At 41.2% G+C, this 24,399-nt stretch overlaps 1 protein-coding gene across 7 annotated transcripts in view; it reads right to left on the reverse strand.

Annotated features, from left to right (window-relative positions):
- The window catches only part of TRIT1 (tRNA isopentenyltransferase 1), a 46,199-nt gene that overhangs the window by 1,620 nt on the left and 20,180 nt on the right, over window positions 1–24,399 (reverse strand). The window contains exons 2-10 of one of the 7 annotated variants that reach the window (XR_014807514.1): window positions 18,285–18,425; window positions 14,454–14,552; window positions 13,585–13,730; window positions 9,758–9,900; window positions 6,014–6,195; window positions 5,524–5,636; window positions 5,196–5,273; window positions 2,141–2,250; window positions 1,702–1,819 (exon numbers count right to left, since the gene is read on the reverse strand). Coding sequence is in view for 4 of the 7 variants with exons in the window: in XM_084964024.1 (XP_084820150.1) it covers window positions 1,667–1,819; window positions 2,141–2,250; window positions 5,196–5,273; window positions 5,524–5,636; window positions 6,014–6,125; window positions 9,758–9,900; window positions 13,585–13,730; window positions 14,454–14,550; window positions 18,283–18,425 (1,095 nt within the window). In the remaining 3 variants the exon portion in view is untranslated. Of the gene's footprint in view, window positions 1–502; window positions 1,820–2,140; window positions 2,251–5,195; window positions 5,274–5,440; window positions 5,637–6,013; window positions 6,196–9,757; window positions 9,901–13,584; window positions 13,731–14,453; window positions 14,553–18,282; window positions 18,426–24,399 lie in introns of those variants that run through there. The other 6 variants (XM_003127821.6, XR_014807515.1, XM_084964024.1 and 3 more) reach the window with 6 other exon arrangements.

The raw sequence follows: 24,399 nt of genomic DNA on the forward strand, positions 1-24,399 counted from the left end.
CTTACCAGCTCACTCAGGTTGCCCCTCCAGGTCTGACATCCTCGGGCCTGGGTCACATAAGCCCTGTGCATGACTAACCCAGACTCGTTCTCCAGCACACAATGCATCAGAGAGATGACGACAAATACGCTGTCTGCTCTGATGATCCCTTTCAAGAGTCCACAGAAGCAGTAAAGCTGAAAAGCTACTATTGGCTGATATCAATTTTTGACCTCTCACCCCCAAAACAGTTCCCAGCTTCTGGCTAACTCACAGAAGCTCCTTTTTGCTATCCTGCTCCTTTTCAAGGAAATCTTATTTGGAAACACCTAAAGAGAAAGACAATGAGATTAAATTCTCTTGTATACATAGTTAAAACATCATTCGTAGGGATTCAGAAGCAAAAGTAGGTAAGGAAGAGGTAAGAAGTCAAAGAAAAGTTTACTTGAGGGAAGAAGTCAGCTTTGTTCTCTAGCTAGAGCCTAAGGCAAAAAATGGCCTTCTGGACTGGCTCTCCATGGCAGCAGGAGATGGGAGCAAGGACTTGACAGATGGCACTATAGAAGGGCTTACACAAGCTCAGCTCACAAAGGCTCACAAATGTTGCTTCTCTGAGGCTGTCCCTGAAGGACATTCGACAAATCAAACCACTAAGTTTCCTTTAGAAAAAACAATCAGACACTCTCTTTCTCTTCCCCTTTCATCATTATAAACCAACCATAATCGAGGCTTCTTTTGCTTCTTGGGCAATCACAGCCCTCCCCCAGCTGACAATGTGGTTCATTCTGCCAGAGTTAACAGTTAATAGAACTAATCCTTCTATTGGTTGGTAGAGGGAGAAAAATCTACTTCTGTGAGAATATCATGCAAACCAGTCCTCTGAACAGGAGGATTCCAGCCACTGAGTAAAATACAAGTCCTACTTGTGCCCAAAGGAGTGAGCCTTAAACAAGTTTCTAAACACCACGTAAATTCAAGGCTTGGAGGCCAAGGCCCTTTTGGACTTTGGCTGGATGACTGTAGAAATCTGACAGGGGAGTGCAGTGTGATTCTGTGGCAAAGACAGATCCAGACTCTGAAATGGGGAACTAGGACCTTGGCACAGGGCCGATCCTGGGCTGGTCAGGAGCGCCTTATGAAGAAGAGAGACTGCCTTCTTTATGCATGTCTGACCGTCTTGCTCTGAATGTTTTCTTCATCACGGGTTTAGCCACCAACACCATTTCAATGTATTACTTTAAAATTACTGAAGAGACACCACCTTTGAAGAATGTACTCAGGAGGAATAACTGCACCTCCCGTTCCCTCCCAGCTGTTTCTGCTTCTTTGGTCTCTCGGGTGAGTTGCCTGGCTTCCCTTACAATCCAACTTCACCTCCATCAAGGTCTAAACAGGAGAGGCCAAGAAACTCCTCCCCTACAGCAGGATTGTGAAAGTCAAAGGAGCTCTGGAAGGGTAACAGCAGACCTTTCACTATAAATTATCGACTCCAGCCGAAGCTGGAGGGCATATGATCTTCTTTGGAAATTCAGAATAGAGAGATAACTCTCCCTTTTGAGAAGGCCTCCATGAAATTTGAACATAGGCTCTTAGAGGAATCTGGCCATCTTTTTATAGACAAACAAGGAGACTCCAGCATTCAATCCAGCAAAGACCTTAAATTTCATGAAGTCAGTGTGACCCGCCCTTACAGATTTTTCTGTGCCCCACCCCAGACTCTACCTGCCCATTCACGGTCCCCAATGATGATTCGGTCACAGAGGTCACACATGTGATAACTCCTCTTGTTCTCAGTTTCACTGCTTGGCATATTTACTGGAGTGGCTGCAGGCTTGTGGCCCTGAAAAAACAAGGCAGGGATGGGGGAGAAGCATTTGATTCAAAGAGATCTGGATATCATTCTCTGATATTAAGAGGAGTGAGATTTTCCCAAGATTCCTTTTTCTCATCCCAGAGAGCAGGTGGGCTGTGAACAGATTTTAACAACAACCTTTCTGAATGTGAAAGTAGAAACGCAGCCTCCAGGGATCTAAAAGCAGCCAGCCCTTCTGCTGTATTCCATGGAAAAGAAGGCTTGGTTCCCCGACAGAGCAACAAAGGTGTCAGCTTAGGAAAGCGCTCTGAAAACCAGACAGTAGACAGTACCATAATTAATAATCACCTGGATGAAACTTTGCACGATTTCAAGAGCAGGTTCAAGAACAGACTCCTCCCACTTCGAGACATCAGATACTTCTAAGCCATATACCGGGGGGACACTGGGACCAGGTCCTAATGATGACAAAGAAAAGTTGTGAGGAGTTCCCGTCGTGGCGCAGTGGTTAACGAATCCGACTAGGAACCATGAGGTTGCGGGTTGGGTCCCTGCCCTTGCTCAGTGGGTTAAGGGTCCGGCGTTGCCGTGAGCTGTGGTGTAGGTTGCAGATGCGGCTCGGATCCCGCGTTGCTGTGGCTCTGGCGTAGGCCGGTGGCTACAGCTCCGATTCGACCCCTAGCCTGGGAACCTCCATATGCTGCCGGGAGCAGCTCAAGAAATAGCAAAAAGACAAAAAAAAAAAAAAAAAAAAAAAAAAAAAAACAAAAAAGAAAAGTTGTGAGAGGTCAGCCTCCAAGACCCGATCTATTCTACTCCCAAGACTCCAAAATCCTCAAGGGAAACATATGGGGTCAAAAAAATAAACATCTGATAATGCCATTCATTCTAACCATAAACATGAGCCAAGCAGCTACATACAATCCAAGAAAGACCCAGCAGGTTGACTGGTCTGTAGCCAACAAGTCTAGCTGTGTAATCCAGAGTCTCAGGTGTAGGATCTTCCAGACCAGTTAGGAAAACAATACCAGGTAACAGCTCTAGTGACCACTGTGTGGGCTACAATCTAATAAAGACAGCACACCAAAGGAAGAAACAACAGCTTGAAGTGAGGGCCTGTTCTAAGTTCCGTATCACCTTACAGTGATGTCACTCTGTGGCAAGAGAGTTCACAGCTTTAAGAGCAGACACAACTCTCAGGTTTGAATATATCTCTTCAGCAGTCTGGCATTCATGAAACTCATCAATGCCCCACTGATAACCATGGGCTAGCAATAGCAGAGAAGCAGCTAGGGAACTGCTGAATTTGAAAATTAGAAAAAAAAAGCTTTGGAACTGAACCAGTTCAACCCTTCTTCCAGGAAATAGATCTAGAGGAGTAATTCAAGAAATACCCTCTGGTTAATACTTCTGAATGGAGATAAGATCGTAGGTAGCCAAAAGTATAGCTACAGGCATCTCATCGTCTGAGCCAACCATTCTTGGTCCCTGCTGATCGTTTCCTCAGGCTGTGGACACACTAAATTGCCTTCCACATCTAGGTTAAGTCAGTTGCCTGAAGGCAAAGAGCATCGCCTCATGGACAAAAAACATCAAAGTCCTCAGAATGCCAACGGCTGGCAGGTGCTGGCCTTTTGATTGTGCCAACCACAAATAAGCCTTCGTGAGCTGGACTGGGCTGCACCTGCCACCACACAGAAAGGTGAGAATGGGAGGGTGCAGGCAGCATCCACAGCACACCTGGCCTTGGCTAAGCTCTGCACCTGTTTCCAGGCCACTCTATATTTTCCTTTCCCCTCTAAGTCCTTTGTTGGGCTTCTGTGCCCTGTCTAAGCACCTTTCAACAAGTTCTCGGCTCCCAGCTGCTATTTCTGGCTTGGGTCCAAGGCCAAGCTGGGGTGGGGAAGTCCCTCTGGCTTCTTGCCAGAACCATATCCCAGCAGACCAGCCCTGGCCAATCACACACGGCTCCTGATTTACAGGGCAGCTGTGCCTTTCACTCTAGCACCAGGACTGTGCCGGCATACACATGAATGAGGAACGAGCATATGATGCGCAGTGCCATCAAGCCCTCGTGACTCGGAGATGGGGAGTTACTGTGGCTTTGCCACAGGAAGAAGTTCCAAATCATTACCAAAAAAACAAATACACTGAAAAATACAACGACAACAAAGAAACTCGTCTTTTGTTAGAGACTAATGGTTATTAGCCCTGGGGAGAAGACAAACTGCATTAGAAATCTGTAGCAGTGAAACTTCCGTTTCAGCTGAGCAAAGACTTCTATCTCAAAGGACATGCAGAGAAAGCAAGGTAAGTAGAAGAAAGTGTAAAGAGCCCCTTGGGACCGGAACTACACTGGAGATCTCTGGTAGAGAGTGAGAACCAAGAGAGGGATCCACGGTCAGCAACACAGATCAAGGTGTTTCTGTTCGGGGGACACTGAGGAGCAGGGGGAGACCTCAGCTGTCCTTATCTGTAACTGAAAGCACAAGTCTAATGGCAAAAGATAAACAGGGGATGATTCAAAAGCATATTTTAAAAGTGCCCACAAGATAAAACTGGATTTTCACCAATATTTCATCTCCTTTAAATCAACCTCCGTTAGCTCGTGGCCACACAATTTCTTACTAGAGGCCCAATACTAATGCTGTCCAGCTAAAGCTATAGCTGAAGGAAACAAGAAGCATGGTGTAAAGCTGAGTGTGGACTTAGGAGTCAGGCCTGCATTCGGGACTCAACCACTTATGAGCTAGGGGATTTCTGGCAAGTTATTTAACTTCTCTAAGCCTCCATTTCCTTATCTGAAAAAGGAAAAGAATATCACCCACCTGGAAGGCTCAGTAATATATGTATTGCACCAAATTTAGCACCAAGGATGCAGTACATGGTCCAAAGAATGAGAATTTCCTTCCCTTTTCCTTAAAAGTTCTGTTCAACTGAGTTTAGAGGCCTGAAGTACCACGTGTTTGAACACGAAAGCAATGCTGGGAGAATTGGTGACGATTCTGTCTTTTCACACTACTCATCTGGTCCTAGAACCATTTTAATTAGGGAAATCTCCCTACAGAAGTGCAGTTGTTCTTCAGGTACAAAATTTGAAGCTAAAATTAACCCTGAGCACCAACGCTGCTAAGAAGGGCTTGCTATTTTGCTCTTACCTGTTCGCAGCCAGTACCCACTAATTCAAAGCATTTGACAGATGCTTCTTTGGGAAGAACTATTTTCTGAGGCATCGCAAGGAAATAACCCTGGACAATCACTTATGCAAAAGACCCTCCCCTCCAGGTCAGGTCCCAAATCTTAGAATAGATCCAGAAACTCAAGTCTGCTTTGTGGGTGCACTGAGGACATCTATGTTCTATTGAAAACATACCCAGGGAATAAGGAAAAACATGAGACTTACTGCTCAAAAAACGGTTTTTAACCCATCGGTTCTGCTTCCGAGCATATCTCTTAGTCACTTGTTTCAGAGCCTCAATACCTGAAAGATAAGGTAAATATAAGAACCTCTAAGCAATTCTCACTCTGCTGAAGGGCAGGCCCACCTAGCCCAACATTAAAAGAAAACTAGCCACAGCAGCACAGTGGTGGACGCTTGGTAGATGAAAATCACAACTCTGAGCTGGAGGCCATATGGGACTCTTTTACCTTCAGCTCTTTCACAGACCATACCAGCAGGATACTCTGTCACCGAAGGATGTCCAAAGCTAGGTTTGATGGAGAATTCACACCTTTCTTTAGAAGCTGGTTACTAGTCTCTGGTGTGCATTTTCCCTCAGTGATCAGGTACTGGTGAAATTCCTTGAAGCCAATTGATTGGAAGATACCATGTTGATAGTCCTGGCTGGGAACAGGAGAGCATCAGCGGATGAGCCATTGCATCTGAGAGCTAGCAGTGGCCCCGGACATGATCTAGCTGAGCCATTTCATCTCACAGATGAGGAAATTGAGATCCTCAGCAGTTACTACCGCTCTGAAATCCTTCCTCCACCTCCCCGACCAGCTCCCAGGTTACTTCCCTTGAAAATTAACTCCTAGGGATGTCTGACAGAATAAAAACTGCAACTGTAACAAGTACACCAAACCTCCTTCCAACAAGCCTTGCCAATGCCAAGGACAAAGACTAATAAACAAGTAGATCCAAAGCCAGTATTATGTTTATGGTCTTTTGACCATAAGCAAGGGGTGGAGAGTAGGTGAAAGTAACAGCCAAGTCCTTACCTATTTTCTGCAACTTTCTTCTCATTATAGCGTCTGTGAAAATCTCTTAGTTCATCCAAGAGCCCAGCAGCAAGCATGTTATCCACCCTCTTATCCAAGCGCTCATCTAGAACTTGAATCAAATTAACCCATCAACCAGCAAGCCTGCCGTAGGTGCGTACTATACATGATGAATGCATAGGCTGCCACAAAGAAGAGAATTTGTTCAAGTGGAAGAAAGGGTTCAGAATCCAAAGATTATATAATAATTCATACTATATGTAGTCACATTTAAATCTCTACTATTCCAAAAAGTAGCCAAAAGAAGCTATTACTATGTAAAGAGAAAGCACACAATTACAATTATTTGGAAGAACAAGTATTTACTCTGGTATGGAATGTATATCCACTGCTTATTTTTTTATTTATTTTTGCTATTTTTAGGGCTGCACTCGTGGCATACGGAGGTTCCCTGGCTAGGGGTCAAATTGGAGTTACAGCTGCCAGTCTATGCCAGACCCACAGCAACACAGGCTCCAAGCTGTGTCTGCAACCTACACCACAGCTCAAGGCAACGCCGGATCCTTAACCCACTGAGCGAGGCCAGAGATGGAAGCCGCATCCTCACGGATCCTAGTCCGGTTTGTTAACCACTGAGACACAAAGGGAACTCCAAAGTATTACCTTTTTCTATACACTTATAACTGAGATTAATTTAACATCAAATTCCCACCATTTCAATTATGTTCTTCTATATCTCCACCATTGCTATTTTTCAGCCTACAATGACAGTAACCTTTTTTCCTACCTTCCTAAAAAGTCTGCATTTAGGAGTTCCTATTGTGGCTTAGTGGGTTAAGAACCTGACAAATATCCATGAGGACGAGGGTTCGGTCCTTGGCCTCACTCAGTGGGTTAAGGATCTGGCGTTGCTGAAAGCTGTGGTGTAGGTCTCTGATGTGGCTCGGACCCAGTGTTGCTGTGGCTACAGGGCAGGCTGGCAGCTGCAGTTGATTTAACCCCTAGCCTGGGAACTTCCATATGCCACAGATGTAGCCCTAAAAAGAGAAAGAAGGGAGAAGGAGTGGAATGGACTGTGAGTCTGGGATTAGTAGATGCAAACTATTGCATTTGGAGAGGAGAAGCAATGAGATCCTGCTGTATAGCACAGGGAGCTATATCTAGTCACTTGTGTGATGGAGGATAATGTGAGAAAAAGAATGTATATATGACTGGGTCATTTTGCTGTATAGTGGAAACTGACAGAACATAGGAAATCAACTATAATGAAAAAAAAGTTTGCATTTATTGAGGACTCTCTACGTGCCAGGCACATTCTGAGCACTTTTTGGTTTTTTGGTGGTGTTTGTTTTTTTTTTAATTTTAGGTTTTTATTTTTTCTAATATAGTTGATTTACATTGTTTTGTCAATTTCTGCTGTACACCAAAGTGACCCAGTCATACACATACATACACACACACACACACACACTTTTTTTTTTTTTTTTGTCTTTGTCCTTTTTAGGGCCACAACCATGGCATATGGAGCATCCCAGGCTAAGGGTCTAATCAGAGCTGTAGCTGCTGGCTTACGCCAGGACCACAGCAACGCCAGATCTGAGCCGAGTCTTTGACCTATACCGCAGCTCACGGCAACGCCGGATCCTCGACCCACTGAGCAAGGCCAGGGATCGAACCCACAAACTCAGCGTTCCTAGTCAGATTCGTTAACCACTGCGCCACGACGGGAACTCCTATATACACATTCTTTTTCTCACATTATCATTCATGATTCTTTTGTGTGTGTGTGTGTGTGTGTGTGTGTGTCTTTTTACGGCTGAACCTGCGGCATATGGAGGTTCTCAGGCTAGGGGTCGAATCGGAGCTGTAGCTGCTGGCCTATACAAAAATGCGGGATCCTTAACCAGCTGAGCAAGGCCAGGGATCAAAACTGCATCCTCATGGATGCCAGTCAGATTCGTTTCTGCTGAGCCACAACGAACTTCCATGATTCTTTCTTTAATTTTTGTTTTTGATTTTAGGGTCACATTTGCAGCATATGGAGGTTCCCAGGCTGGGGTTGAATTGGAGCTGTAGCTGCCAGCCATGTCAGAGTGGAACCACGTCTGCAACCTACACCATAGCTTAAGGCAATGCTGGATCCCACTGAGCAGGACCAAGGATCGAACCTGCATTCTCATGGATACTAGTGGGATTTGCTACCACTGAGCCACACTGGGAACTCTGTGGTTTTTTTTGTTTTTTTTTTTTTCGGTTCCACCTACAGCATGTGGAAGTTCTGGGCCAGAGATCAAACCTACACCACAGCAGTGACCTGAGCCACTGCAGTGACAATGCTGGATCCTTAACCCACCATGTCAAAAGAGAACTCCTGAGCACTCTGTATGTATTATTAATTCATCTAATCCTCAATAAAGCTATGAGATATGTACTATTATTATCATCTCCATTTTATAGAAGAGAAAACTGGGACAAAGAAAGGTAAATCAACCTGCTTTAAAATTCACATAGCCATTAAAAGAGGGGGAAAAAAGAAAAAAATAGAAAAATTTTTTAAAAATTTAAAAACCCCCAAAATAATGAAAATAAAATTCATAACCAGAGATGGTAGAGCCAGAATTTGAATCTAGATAGTTGAGCTCAGAGACATGCTTTTTTTTTTTTTTTTTCGGTCTTTTTAGGGCCACACCCACAGCATATGGAGGTTCCCAGGCTAGGGGTCCAATCAGAGCTACAGCTGCCAGCCTACACCATAGCCACAGCAATGCGGGATCTGAGCCTCATCTGCAGCCTACAACACAGCTCATGGCAACACCATATCCTTAACACACTGAGCGAGGCCCAGAATCGAACCGCATCCTCATGGATCCCACTCGGGTTCGTTAACCATTGAGCCAGGACGGGAACTCCCAGAGACATGCTCTTAATCACTAAATTATACTGCCTGTTTCCATATTAATCTCATCTTTCTAGACAAAGTTTGTAAATTACCTTTACAAGTTGGTCCCTGACACCGCCCCCCAAAATGCTCATCATCCCTTCTCTGTGGCCCCACAGCACATTCTAGCCTAGCATTCATCACAACACAGCATCTACCTCATTATTTGCCCCATTAGACTGGGAACTCCTTAAGGGCAGGTACTGTCTCACATCCATCTCTGAAATCCAAGTAGTAAGTAGAATTCTTGCCACTTCATTGAATGCTTATTAAATGTTTGTTGGCTAAAGAAGTTCCTACTATCTCGGGACATTAGGCAAAACAAAAACAAAACCTACCCTCAGGCTAACTAGCTAACCATCATTCCTGCTCCTCAGATCTACTACTTCTAGAATAATCAGTGACCCAGGCTTCAGCCAATCCAGGGAGTCAGACTTCCTTCCAAGGGAGCCTTCTTTTCTCTTTCCCCTTTGGCTCTTCCCTGGATGGCACTCTCTTTCCCATCCCATCTTATCCCACCCTTGGTATCTTACACCAGGGCTACCTTTACCCACTTTCCAGACAGATGCCCAGGGAAATGGCACTGTGCCTCAATAAATCAATGAATACTGATAATGACAATAAAATTAATAGCTAACACTTGCGTGGTGCTTATAAGCCATTCATGGTTCAAAGCATTTTTTTTTTTTCAAAACAATTTTCTATTGAAGTATAGCTGACCTACTCTAAGGATTTTATATATAGTAATGTATTACTGTAATAGTTACTCTATTTCAAATGGACTCTAGGACACCAAAGGACTTTACCTGTCTGTTCAGCATTAAGCCAGAGGATGCATGGGTTAGGGAACTTCAAAGGGCCTCCAAGGGGACCACCACCTTCTTCTGCATGCTGACGATGAAGAAATTCACTATGAGAGATTCCTGTTTCTTCAAATACTTGCAAGCTCCTAAATCATTTGAAAGGGGAGGGTGGGCACACCCATAAAAACCATTAGGAAATGTTAATAATTCTCAAGTGAAACAGAAAAGAGGCTATTATTGAAGGCTTCATTGTCATTTTCACTACCTATGTCCCTAAATACATGAAGGTCCAGGGTTACTGCAATCCTAATAGCTACTCCTAAAAGGATCCTAAAGAAAACTTTAGGTAAATAAAGAAAACTATCTCTCTAAACATACATAAAATTTTCTGAAATCGGTTAAACAAAGGTTTAGAAACAACAGGTTTCTTCTACACAAAGAGAATAGGATAGATTCACTTTCAGGTAAGCAGTTAAAGCTTGTCTGGGACACTGTGTTACAAGCCAACAAGTCTAGTCTCGCTGGAATGCCTTTCCCACAGCACGAAAGTATGTTGTATATCCAGCTCACCAACTTTCTTTTTAAATATGTCTAAAATTAATAAAGAATGCTTCTGACTAATTCAGTACTCTACTAGCACAAAGATCACTGAAGAAAGAACTCACATATTTATTCTTAAGCCACTGCTCTGTCAACATCTATTATGTTATGCAGCACTAGGTAATTTAACTCCCAAATCTATACTCCACCACTCCGGGTGATTACAGCTTATCAGCCTGAAAGTGATCTTTCTCTTCCTGATCCAATTCTACTTCTCGAAACCCTAACACAAGAGTAGGGACCCCTCATCTTTCCCTATCACTGGTCAAAGAGGACCTACAAGGGGAAAACACAGTCATAGGTATCTTATCTGGAGGTGAGAATACAGGCTCAAACTAAAAGAAAGATGAAAAAAGTCTTCCAATCTTTTAGAGACTCTAGAGCTCTTGCTTAGAACCTATTGTTCTTACTAAAACACAATTTTCAACCCATTACTAGTTTAAAAGTAGCAGAATGAGGAGAAATCATAAGAACCGATTAATAAATGGAGCAGACAGTAACAACCAAGCTCAAGAATCATCCCATAAAACAATATAAAAATCAATGTTGATTATAGTGTCTGTCCCTGAATTTTCAAAAAAAAAAAAAAAAACCTTTGGAAGATTTCTATTAAAATGTTTAAAATAAAAAATGTGTGAATACTTTTTTCTCCACTTTTTTTTTCTTTTTTGGCCACGGTGCAGCATATGGAGTTCCTGGGCAAGGGATCAGATCCAAGCTTCAGTTGTGACCTATGCCACTGCTATACCAAGGCCAGATCCTTAACCCACTGTGCTAGGTCAGGGATCAAACCTGCGTCCCAGTGACCCAAAGACACTGCCAATCCTGTTCCACACTTCATTTACCTAGTGCGTGCACTATCAACGGGGTGAGGTTGCCTGCAAGGGGGCAAAAAAACTTAGACATGACAATGATGTGTGGCTCTCCAAAGGGTAACCATAACTACCAAAATCTTATTCTTTTTTTTTGGGAAGGGGGCGCTGTGCCCATGAAAGTTCCCAGGCCTGGGACTGAACCCAAGCCACAAAAGTGACAATGCCAATTCCTTAACTACTAGGCACCGGGGAACTCCCACCAAATCTTGTTCTTCATTATTAAAATTTCATGGAGGGGAAGGAGAGATGCACAATTAGGAAAAAAATTTCTAAAAAGGCTTCAAGGGCAGAGAGGATGATAAAAAAGGATTAAGAAACAATTGAGGAGTTCGAGTCGTGGCGCAGTGGTTAACGAATCCGACTAGGAACCATGAGGTTGCGGGTTCGGTCCCTGCCCTTGCTCAGTGGGTTAACGATCCAGCGTTGCCGTGAGCTGTGGTGTAGGTTGCAGACGCGGCTCGGATCCCGCGTTGCTGTGGCTCTGGTGTAGGCCGGTGGCTACAGCTCCAATTCGACCCCTAGCCTGGGAACCTCCATATGCCGCGGGAGCGGCCCAAAGAAATAGCAAAAAGACAAAAAAAAAAAAAAAGAAACGAATGACCTAGAACACTCATTTGAGTAGAATACTTCATAATGCCCATCAATACCAAATGTCACAATAATATTTAATCTGTATAATCATCCACATAGTAGGTCCTTCATTAGATCCTCTACTCTGCCAGGTATGGTATCTTCCCAATACTACAGAAAAATACACCTAGGTGGAGATCACTCTGTAACAAACAGAAATATCACATCACTATGTTGTACACTAGGATGCTATTTTTTCTTTTCTTTTTAGGGCCACACCCACGGCACATGGAGGTTCCCAGGCTAGGGGTCTAATGAGAGCTGCAGCTGCCAGCCACAGCTAAAGCAATGCTGGATCCAAGCCGCATGTGCAACCTACACCGCAGTTCACAGCAATGCCAGATCCTGAACCCACTAAGTGGGGCCGGGGATTGAACCCGCATCCTCATAGATACTAGGTGGGTTTGTCACAACTGAGCCACAACGGGAACTCCTGCTGTGCATTAGGAATCACCAATTTTGTAGGTCAAGTATACTTCAAAAACAAACAAACTCATAGAAAAAGACATCAGATGTGTGGTTACCAGAAACTGGGGGGAGGGGATGAAGAGATTGGATAAAGACAGTCAAAAGGTACAAACTTTTTGATAAGCAGTGAGATCCTGCTGTATAGCACTGGGAACTGTATCTAGTCACTTATGATGGAGCATGATAATATGAGGGAAAAAAATGTATATATGTATGTGTGACTTGCTGTATAGTAGAAAATTGACAGAACACTATAAATCAGCTATAATGGAAAAATAAAAATCAATAAAAAACTGAAAAAATGTACAAACTTCTAGCTTCAAGATAAATAACTACTAAGTATGTAATGTACAAAAGATAAACATAACTAACATTGCCATATGCTATATTTGAAAGTTAAGAGTGAGGCCTGAGAGTTCTCATCACAAATAAAATTTCTTTTTCTTTTATTTTGTATCTATGTTAAAATACACTGAACTTACTGTGATAATAATTTAATGATGTATGTGAGGAAAAGTCATTATGCTGTACCCTTAAAATTATACAGTGCTATGTCAGAAGTGAACAGAATATGGGACAATGAAAATGCATTTTATGAAGGGAAAAAATTAACCATCTAATCTTAAAATGTTAAGAAAGAAAGGAGAGATGGAAGGAAGGGAGAAAAAGGGAAGAAGGACAGAAAGGAAAGGAAGCAAAGGAAGGAAAGGAAAGGAAAAAAGAGAAAAGTACACAACACTTCAGGCTGCAATTTCAAAACAGCCTAAGAAAACGTGGGTGATGAGCTAATAAGGTCATCTCTCTCTTCCCTTCAAGAACATGTGTAAAGGGGAGCTGATCTATGGGACAGTTTATAAAATCTGCCCCCACTGGGCAAGCTGCTGGGACAGAACTCAGCATTGCACAATCAATTATGAAACCTAAATCACAATGTCAACTGACTGCATGCCAGAAAAAATTTATATGAAAACTGTTATATAAGCAAAGATCAAATAGAAAATGAAGCAAGGCTATATAGGCCCCAGAGGAAAACTGTATTATATTATGCATTTTAAATATGACAACAAAGTAGGGTGCAACTATTTATTGAGGGAGTTGGACTGAGGCAATAACTCGGGGCCTCCTAACCTGCTCAGCTAGAACGCATCAATCTCTACCAATTGCTGTTACCAAACCTGTCTTGCCACCCAGCGCACTGAAGAAGTGACTGCCCTCTAACTCTGAAGGGGCCCCGGGTCAGTGGGCCAGCTTTCTTACCTGGCCACTTTGCGCTTGTCATGTGGGTGCAACTTGGCAGCCATTTCTGGGTCCACCTGGCTTAGGCGTTTATGGAGTTCATGGCCATCCTCCTTTTCAAGCTCAGCTTTCCGGTCAATCACTTTCTTAGTGCCCATCTCCTGGGGCTATTAAATGAAGTTTAGAGGTAAATTTAATCCAGCAACTCAATAAACACCGAGACATTCAATGTGCCAGGCACTTTGCTAAGTGTTAGGAACACAAAATAGAGATGAATCAGAAGGCGTTGGCCATATAGTGAGAGACAGATCTTTAACAGGAAATTCCAACACACCACGGTAGTGCTGGGAGGCCACAGCAGACAAAGAGAAAAGAGGACTTACTGCCTAGGAAGTACTCAGGTACTCTGCTTCCTTTGCAGAAGTACAACAGTTACCCAGGCTAGCATATTATATTAACACATATGGGAGTCCAGTCTTCTCAACAGTGTGACCAAAGAAAGACTGGATGCGAACTGCCAGCACGTTACAGTTTGCAAAGTCCTACCTTATGCATAGCATCTCTGTAAGAAAGGTTAGTGTCAAATATCTCCCTAACACATAGATTATTACAGCCAGGAAATGCTGAATCAGACTATGTACTGTTAACTTACATGGCAATGCTACTTAATTCACAGAGGGGCATGTTTCCAACACACAGCCCCTCCCCTCAGGCCAGCCTGGAAGGGCACTCTTCACACATGGAGGTGGCATTTGCTTCAGAATATTGAGTAGGAAAATCAGTTGCTGAGTATAAGAAATAGGCAAGAGTCCATGCTCCTCCCACTTAAATTAGCTGGCAAGAAAGAAGAACCCATTTCCTCAGTGAATTACAAGTCAAACTAAACATACCTTGGTATTGACAAGAACTTTCCAGAGCAGAGACTCAATGTAATAATTGGTTCCTCCCACGACAATAGGAATTTTATCTCGGGCAAATATATCTTCAATGTGAATGTTAAGAAAGACATCACAATATTTAATATTAAGAAAACCCTGACTTACTTGGAAGTGGGGTATTAGTAAGAAACCACATGCGTCATATTTTTGATACTAATCCTCACTGTTTCCCATGAGTTCTCAGAATCATTTCCTATCAATTGTGGAGGGATTTGCATAAACCACAGACAGACACATGATGGAAATTCCTTCTGGTTTGGTTCTAGAACTTTCGAGGCCTTGCTGCTAAAATTCAAAGCCTGCTTTGTATCCCACATCAGCTTAATAAACACAAACCTAGACTCTCACAGAACCAAGTGTCAGCTGCTCAGGAAGCCACCAAGGTGCTTCTATTGTGACTTTACTTTCCAAGGCAAATTATAAGCTGGTTTCTCTAGGCTGTGGTTCTTAGACTCAGTCAGTCTTCACCATTCTGTGCTAGTAGTGCACATTTCAGCTACTGGAGACTACCAGGAGGACTAAGAAGCTCAGGCTATGAAGACAAACAGATTTCAGACACCAGCTCTAACACTCCGCAAGTCATTCAACCTGAGTTTCAGTTTTCTTATCTGTAAAATCCTCATTAGTTCTTATGAGCATTACATGCGACAATGCAAATAAAACCCCCAAGACAATGACCAAAATATTTTTTCAAATGAGTAAGCACTCAATTTACTTTAGTCCTTATTTTTCTATCCCTGCTACTCGGAATTCTCTTTAGAACTCCATTGAACAAATAATTATCTGCTTTAAGAAGGGCTTTGCAGAGTTCTCGTGGCGCAGCAGGTTAGGGATCCAGTGTTTCCATTGCAGTGGTTTGAGTCACTACTATGGAAGGGTTTAAGCTCTGGCCTAGGAACTTCCACATGCCACCAGCATGGCCACAAAAAAAAAAAAAAAAAAAAAAAAAAGAAGAAGAAGAAAATGAGAGGAGAGCAATTAGAGATAGCCAAAAAAAGGGCTTTGCTTTTGAGGATAATTGATAAAGGCACTTTCAACCCAGATAAAAACTCATTTACACACTTCTTCCTTTACCAGCCAGTTTGTGGGCAACGAGATAGATGATCTCTTTTGTATCAGAAGTCCCCTATAAGAGGCTGGGAAAGGTCTATGGTGAGATACCAGAACAGGAGAGATGGAAAAGAGGGAGGGAGATGGGACAGGAGATTTTTGATGGGAAAAAGATTAACTTGTTTGCCCAAGCCATGAAACAACTGTGTTCCTAGGTAAAACCCTTCTCTCTGGGTCTCAGTATCTACCACCTTCACCTGTCAAATCAAGAAGGTTGACTGAACACTTCTTAAGGTACTTTCAGTTCTGACATTCTGATTCTAGGTTCTTAACTAAATTCACAAACCTCCAGCCTCTATGTGATCTGAGTCATCCTCTGTTGTTGTTGCCCTTTAAAATTCCTAATTAGCTCTGCATTTTCCATCAGTTCTCTCTGAAAAACCAAACTGTCTTATAGCAACAATATACATGTGGTGATATGTTTTAATTTGCAAAGGGCTTTCATATACATTATTTCATCTGATACAACTGCCTTGTAAAGCAGGTAGGGCAAGAATTATTATCTGCATTTTAATCTCTATCTACTTGATACACAAAAAAAATTATCTCATCATTTTGATTTGCATGGCCCTGATTATCAGCAAGGGTAAACCTTTCTCATGTTTATCACCATTTATATTTTGAATTACTACTCATGCTCTTTAAGTATTGTTTGTATTGATTTAAAAGAGTTCCTCATGTAAGGGTATATTAACTATTTGCCTTTCCAATGTTACAAATATCTTCCCCCTGGTCTACAGTCTGCTTTTTAATTTTGTTTCTACTGAGTTGTTTTTAAATTATAAAATATTCAATACATACAGAAGAACATGTGTAGCATATGTAAATTATGAAGCTCAGTAATAAAACACTCACGAACCCAATGTAAGAAAGGGAATATTATCAATTCCTTTGAAGCTTCCTGTGTATTAATTACCATTCCAACCCCCTTACTTCCCCTCTCTCTAAGGGAACCACAGTCCTGAATTGTTTTGGGTTATTTTGTTTTTCATCATTCCCTTGTTTTTCATTACATTATTGATGTGTATATATAACTGTAAACAATATATTGGTTAATTTTGCATCCTTTTTAACTTTTATAATAAATGTTATGAACATGTGTGTATCCTTTTATAATTTCCCACATTTTACATTGTTCCTGAGATTCTTCCACACCAACTGATGTGTAAAATCATAACATTCATTTTCACTGCTGAAAAAGTACTTAACTTATATGAACAAGGCACGTTTTATAAATTTTTCTATTTACTTGAATACTTATATGCTTCTGCTGTTAAGAGCAGTGCTGTTGTTAAAATTAGATCACCTATCTCCTGATACCTGTGGCAAGGTTTCTCTAGGGTAGATATCTAGGAACTCTGGTTGAAATACTTTCTTGCCAATGCAAATTCTTAATTCTTACATATCCAGCTATTTTCCTTAAAAAAAAAAAAAAAAAAAAAAAAAAAAGACTATTACAGGCATAGATGGTAGCAATAGCTGCAAAACTGAACTGTACACTTAAAAATGGTTAAGATGACAAGCATTATGTATATTTTAACACAACATTAAAAAAAAAAAAAAAAGAGGAGTTCCCGTCATGGCTCAGTGGTTAACGAATCGGACTAGGAACCACGAGGTTGCAGGTTCGATCCCAGGCCTCGATTAGTGGGTTAGGGATCCAGTGTTGCCATGAGCTGTAATGTAGGTCGAAGACATAGCTCGGATCCCAAGTTGCTGTTGCTGTGGCTCTGGCGTAGGCCAGCGGCTACAGCTCCAATTAGACCCCTAGCCTGGGAACCTCCATATGCTGCGGGTGCAGCCCTAGAAAAGACCAAAAAAAAAAAAAAAATTTTTTTTTTTAAACTTTCAAATCCATATGGAATTTATGTCAGATACAAGGACCTGATTTCATTTTTTTCCAAAAATAAGTAACTGTCCCAGGAATAATTATTAACTACTACATCATTTCTCCATTGTTTAGAAATGCCACCTTGATCATAAGCTAAATATATACATCCACTTTAATTTGTATGAGTTTTCTAATCTATGCCATGAATTTGTCTAGTATTACATAAGTTCCATTCTAATTATTATGAATTTTCAATATATTTGAATATGTAGCAGTCCAGATATTAAAGGCAGTCTAGAGACATTAAAATATAAGGGCAGCCCCCTTTACGTTATTTTTTTTTTCCAAAAAATTCCCAGGACGCTTGTTAAATTCAGATTCTGATTCAATAGGAAGAATGAGGCCCAAATTCAGCATTTCTACAGGCTCCCAAGGGAGAATGATGCTCCTGTCAGAGGATAAGACTCTTTTTTTAAATGGCCACACCCGCAGCACCAGGGTACACCTGGGCCAGGAACTGAATCCGAGCCACAGCTGTAAACTTTGCAGCAGCTGTGGCAACAACAGATCCTTTAACCCACTGAGCCACGCTAGGGATCAAACCCATGCTGCTGCAGCAACCCAAGCCCCAGCAGTCAGATTCTTAGCCCACTGAGCCACAGCAGGAACTCCCTGGGCACAAGACTTTGAGCAAAGGACTTATGTCTTTTAATCCAAATAGTTCTGATGGGATACTACCATTGGTAGGTAGGTCTTAGGTGCCTCTGCTTAGAAAAAAATGTGACTAGAAAGAAAACTTTCTTGCAGCCCCCAAGCCTCGCTGCTGTCTTTCCTAAGGATATCAGAGCAGTTGCCTTGTTCCTGAAGTCCACCACTGTATAATTTGTCACGAGAGGATCCACAAAGCTGATCATGTGGTGCTGGCACATTCTCTGCTCTTGGGCAGAAACCTTGTTGGTGATGATGTCTAGGCCTTCATAAACCTAGGGGAAAGAAAATTAGCATGAGAAAGTATTCTACCTCCTTAAGATGTACACATGACGGGTAGAAATGGCGATCTCTTGGTCCCTGCAGCCAAACACTTGACTGACCCAAAGCACCAGAGTAAATGTGTTCTAACCAGAGCACAGCCTGACGAAGAGAAGAAAACAGAACACTGGCTTTCTTAGCAAATAGTGGCGACTCAGACTTAAAGACAAAAAGTGTATGTACATCAGTGTCCCAAATAAGAACTAATTCTGCAGGATTAACTGGAGGTTCTTTGGCCTGAACTTCAAGCATTTAAAAATAGACAGGTTGTTTTATTTATTCTACTTATCACAAGTCTCCAGGAAGGTAATATTTTGCATTGCTCATAGTTCTACTTCAAATGCTTAGCTATTTCTTGGATTTAAATGGCTCTGAAAGGTTTTATAATCTGTATAAGGTTGGCTCCATTTGTGGAGAAGTAGTCTACCTACAAAGTTATGTATAAAGCACATATACACACTTGAAGTCAGAACCTCTAATACTGATGAACTCTGGTAGAAACATTGTGCCAAATTACTGCTTCATGGGGTCAGCACGTACAGTCTAAATACTCAAAGGCAATATCCTGTTCGTAAGCTCTTGATCTGCCAATTCCACTAAAAAGTTCAAGTGTACTTCTTCTAAATGCAAGGTCTCAGATGGAGAACAGATCTGAAAATACTAGTTTGAAAATAGGGATGAATGCTTTGAGATTAAATGTTCTCTCTGTAATCACTGATTCTACAGGGAGCACAAAATGAACAAATAATAAGTTCCATAGAGCCCACAAAGATGTTAAGAGCATTTTTTATCTCACATTTCCCTTTACTTACATGGGTGTCAAATAAGTACGGTACAGTATAATGGTTAGGAGGAAGGACCCTGGCGCCAGGCTGCCTCAGATCAATTCCTAGCTCTGCAACTTCCTAGTTATTTGTACTTGGAGTAGTCAGTTGCTAACCTTTTCGTACCTTAATACCTCATCAGTAAAATGATGATAAAATCTAACTCATATGGTTGTTGTGTAAATTTAATGAGTTAATATATGTAAAGAACTTCGTTTTTTTTTTTTGCCTGGCACATTGTAAATACTATATAAGGGTCATTATATTACTACCATGAATATGATCACAACAACACAAGGAGAATGGGAAATAATTTTAGCGTCACTAACACTCTGAAGATTCAGTGCTCCTAGCCACTAAGATTATTTACCCAACAAAGATTTAAGCTATCATCAAGAGAAAAGAAAACTATTAATCAGTAAACAGGACACAGAAAAAATATAATCAGAGCAACAGAGAAAGAACCAGCTCTGCCTTTAACTCATCCATCCATGCCTGACAATAGAACAGCATTCTTACACCTAAATACTGCTGAAATCTTAAATTACAGGGTGTTCTTTTCTTTGTAGCTTGAACAAGACTTCCTTCAGATGTTATAAGTGCAGTAGGGTATACTGTATACTTGGGACTTGTGTGCAAAATAGGAAAACTGAAGGATGAAAAAATTAGTAATTGTGTGTTCCTCTCCTTTTCCCACAGCTTTTAGTTGGCTCTGTTGTAGCCTAGATTCCAAATGACCAGTGTTAAAGAATGTACATAGTAACAACTTGATTTTGCCAATAGAGGATTTCTGACCTCTGTAAGTGGATTCTTTTTTTTTTTTTTTTGCAAGTTTCTTATTTTATTGAACATTGAAAATAAAGTCTTCTTTCAATGCCTACACACTTATTTTTTTTTTTTTTTTTTTTTTTGCTTTTTAGGGCCGCACCCTTGGCATGTGGAGGTTCCCAGGCCAGGGGTCTAATTGGAGCTGTAGCCGATAGCCTATGCCACAGCCATAGCAATGCAGGATTGGAGCCTCGTCCACAACCTACACCGCTCACAGCAACGCCAGATCCTTAATCCACTGAGCAAGGCCAGGGATCAAACCTGGGTCTTCATGGATGCTAGTCAGATTCATTAACCACTGAGCCACAACTGGAACTCCTACGATATTTTCTGATGTCTCATGTTCTTACTGGTAGCTCCCAAAACATTAAATAATCCATGATATACAATACAAAAGCAATGCTCCTTTGCAGTAAAATTACTTGCAATACATGGAAAAATTACTAATGGATCCTCAAGCAATTTTTTTATTTTTAGGGCTGCACCTACAGTACATGGAAGTTCCAGGCTAGGGGTCAAATCAGAGCTGTAGTTGCCAGCCTATGTCATAGCCGCAGCAATGCTGGATCCTTAACCCACTAAGCAGGGCCAGGGATTGAATCCACATACTCAAGGATAGTAGTCAGGTTCATTACTGCTGAGCCACAACAGGAACTCCGGATTCTCATTTTTAACACTGAGATTAATGTTAAGGAAATGCATATTTGCAAATATATAATTACCACCCTCTACCTCCAAAAAAGCCAAAATGTGAATATCTCTATAAGCACATTCTATCAGATACGCAGATAAATTTGTAGATATACTTTCATCCTGTGTTTTGCCTTTAAGTGTATTTTCTAGAGCCACTTAAAATGTCAAGTTTTAACAGACCAACACGTAAGCATAAATCTAACAGAAGGTAACCCCAGAACTAGGCTCACTTTATTTACTGAAGGAAGTGGTCTATTGTACTGTTTATGGTACATATATACAAATGTCAACAAATATCAGGAAGAAGAGTACTAATGGTTTAAAAAAAGCAGGGTGTTTGCCTATAGAGTTAAACTGAAAACTATAACTGCATGCATCTTGGTTAGCAATGTAAACTGTCTCTTTGAATGACTTATTAAACCTTTTGTCTCCTATACTTTCAGACTAAAAGAAACTAAACATAAAGACATGGGTGATGCTAACTAGATATCTGATGATAAAAGAATTATTTTTAACTTTTAGGAATAATATGATTTCATGGTTATGCAAAAAAAAAGTCGTGGAAATTCCTGTGTGGTGCTGCAGGTTAAGGATCCAGAGTTGCTGTAGCTGTGACACAAGTTGCAACTGCGGTACAGATTCAATCCCTGGCTCAGGAACTTCCACATGCCGTGGATTGCGGCACCCCCAAAAACGGAAACCTGGTGGAGCTCCCCTGTGGCACAGTGGGTTAAGGATCCAGCATTGTCACTGTAGTGGCTCAGGTCACTGCTGTAGTACAGGTTCAATCCCTGGCCCAGTAAGAGTCTTTAACTTTGAGGTATACAGTATATTGAAGTACATACAAATGAAGGTATATAACGTCTTTAAAAAAAAGAAAGAAAGAAATTGGAGGAGTTCCCGCTGTGGCACAACTGGATCAGCAGAGTCTTAGGAACACTGGGACACAGGTTCAATCCCAGCACAGTTCTGTGGGTTAAGGATTCAGCATTGCTGCAGCTGTGGCTTAGGACACAACTAAGGCTTAGATTAGATCCCTGGTCCAGGAACTCCATATGCCACAGGGTGGCCAAAAGAACAGAAAAAAAAAAAGAAAAAAAGAAAAGAAATTGGAGCTGCATAGATAAAGGAGTGGTAGCCGCCAGGGGCGAGGATGTGAGGTGGGCAAAATGGGTGAAGGGAGTCAAAAGGTACAAACTTCCAGTTATAAAATAAATGCCATGAAGATGTAATATAGTCAACAATACTGTACTGCATATTTGAAAGCTGCTAAGAGTAAATCTTAAAAGTTTCATCCCAAGAAAAAAATAATGTAACTACTAATGCTGACAGAGGTTAACTAGACTTATCATGATCATTTCTCAGCATATACAAATGTCAAATCATTACATTGTACACCTGAGATATAATATTGTATGTCAATTACTTATACCTCATATACCTCATATACCTCAATTAAAAAATATTAGGAGTTCTCTGGTGGTTCGACCCCTAGCCCAGGTATTTCCATATGTCACATGTGCAGGCATTAAAAAAAAAGTAACAAATGTTGGTGAGGATGTAGAGGAATTGGAATGCCTGTGCACTGTTGGTGGAATGTAAAATGATGCAGATATGGAAAACAGTATACCATACGATTCAGCAATTCTGCTTCTGGGTATGTACTCAAGAGAACTGAAAGCAAGGAGTTGAACAGACAGACACACACCCATGTTTAAAACAGCACTATTTACAACAGTCAAAAGGTAGAAGCAACCCAAGTGTCCATCGCAGATAAATGGATAAACAAAATGTGTTCTATACTTAAAATGGAAGATTTTTCACCTTAAAAAGAAATTCTGACAGTTGCTATAAACATGGATCAACCCCAGAGACATTATGCCAAGTAAAATAACTCAGTCACAAAAGGACAAATATTGTATGATTCCACTTATGTGACATACATAGAGCAGTCAAATTTCAAGACAAAGTAGAATGGTGGTTGTCAGAAGGTGGAGCAGGGAGGAAAGGGAAGCTAGTGTATAACGGGTACAGAATTTCAGTCTGGAAAGACGAAAAAAGTTCTGGAGATGGAAAGTGATGATGGTTGCAGAACAATCTGAATGTGCTTAATGCCAATGAAATTGTAAAGTAGTAAGTTTTATGTTATATGTATTTTTCCACTGTAATTTTAAAAAGATTTGATGACAGCTTTTAGGTATAATGAGAAACTAGTGAATATTAGCAATAAAATAAAATTTTTTTAAATTTAATTTTTCAATTCTTTTGAATATATACCCAGAAGTAAAACTGCTGAATCATACTGGATTTTTCAAAATTATTGAGAGGGCTGGTAATGTCCTCTCTTGAACTGAGTTGTAGTTTACACGGGTATTTTTACATTTTGATAATTTATTGCACTGTGCAGTTATGAATTATGTGTTTTATGGTATACATTATTTATCAATTAAAATCATACTGCTAGGCCAAAAAGCGAAACATGGCAATATTTCACACATTTGCAGTATGGATAAATATCTAAACAAACCTAAAAAACAACCAGTTTTGTAAATGACACATTTGGTTCATATTCTTATTGTAAATGCCACAGTGGGCTTATAACATTATTACCTGCCTAGAAAACATCATTCCATCAGAATAGGTTACGTTTGTAGCTGTTTGCCTTACATTTTGCCTATTTTCCAGCTTTAGTTATAGTTTCAGTGTGACTCTATCCATAGCACAGTCAGCTCTGGGTGCTAGAAATGCTAAAAGGATCCATGTTATCTTTTATTTATTTATTTTTGGGCGTACCTGCAGCATCCAGAAGTTCGTGGGCCTGAGACTGAACCAGCAGAACCTAGAACTGTGGTTGTAAGCCAGAAGCAATTTAGTCCACCAGGGGACTTGGCAATGTCCAGAAACATTTTTAGTTGTCACAAGTGGAGGGTGGGGGTGCTATGGCCTCTAATGGATAGAGGGCAGGGTTGCTGCTAAACATCCTAAAATAATACACAAGACAACCCACTACCTCCAAAACAATTATCCAGCCCCAAAATGTCAACAGTGCCAAAACTGAGAATCTCTGATCCAAAGAAATTTTACCTTGAAGAAACTTCCCCAAATCTTTAAGAGTACAGCCAAAGGTCCCACTCTTTTAAACTCCAATCCTTTGGGGTTGCCATGCTGTAGGGTGGCCCTAATGAGTAGGCTAATCAGCAGTGGCACTGGGTGGATCCTGGAGCTCTGTCCAAGTGCTGGCTGGCTATGATGCACCAGTACAGCTGTCTACAAGCAAAAAGAAAAGCCTGTACCAGTTTAGTTCTGTCCTCTCAAGTTATCTTCCCCCTTTTGACTTCATTTACTTCCTAATCCAAATTAGATCCTGAAGTCCTTCAATCACTTTCTAACCTTTTGGGATTATACCTGCCTTGAAAACCACAATCTTGGATTATGAAGCCATATAACTATCCATCTACCTTCTCTGCTGGCTGCCCCACCACCACCACTGCTCCATGGATTTCTCATTCACTGAGATCACTAACGAATCCTGACTGCCAAATATAACGTTTTTCTACTAAGCTCTCAAAACATGTAATGGAAA

This window comes from Sus scrofa, chromosome 6 (genome assembly GCF_054392235.1).
Source record: "Sus scrofa isolate SSC_HxYL_T2T_F1_AM1 chromosome 6, Sscrofa_HxYL_maternal_Yorkshire_Landrace_v2.0, whole genome shotgun sequence".
Classification (NCBI taxonomy): domain Eukaryota; kingdom Metazoa; phylum Chordata; class Mammalia; order Artiodactyla; family Suidae; genus Sus; species Sus scrofa.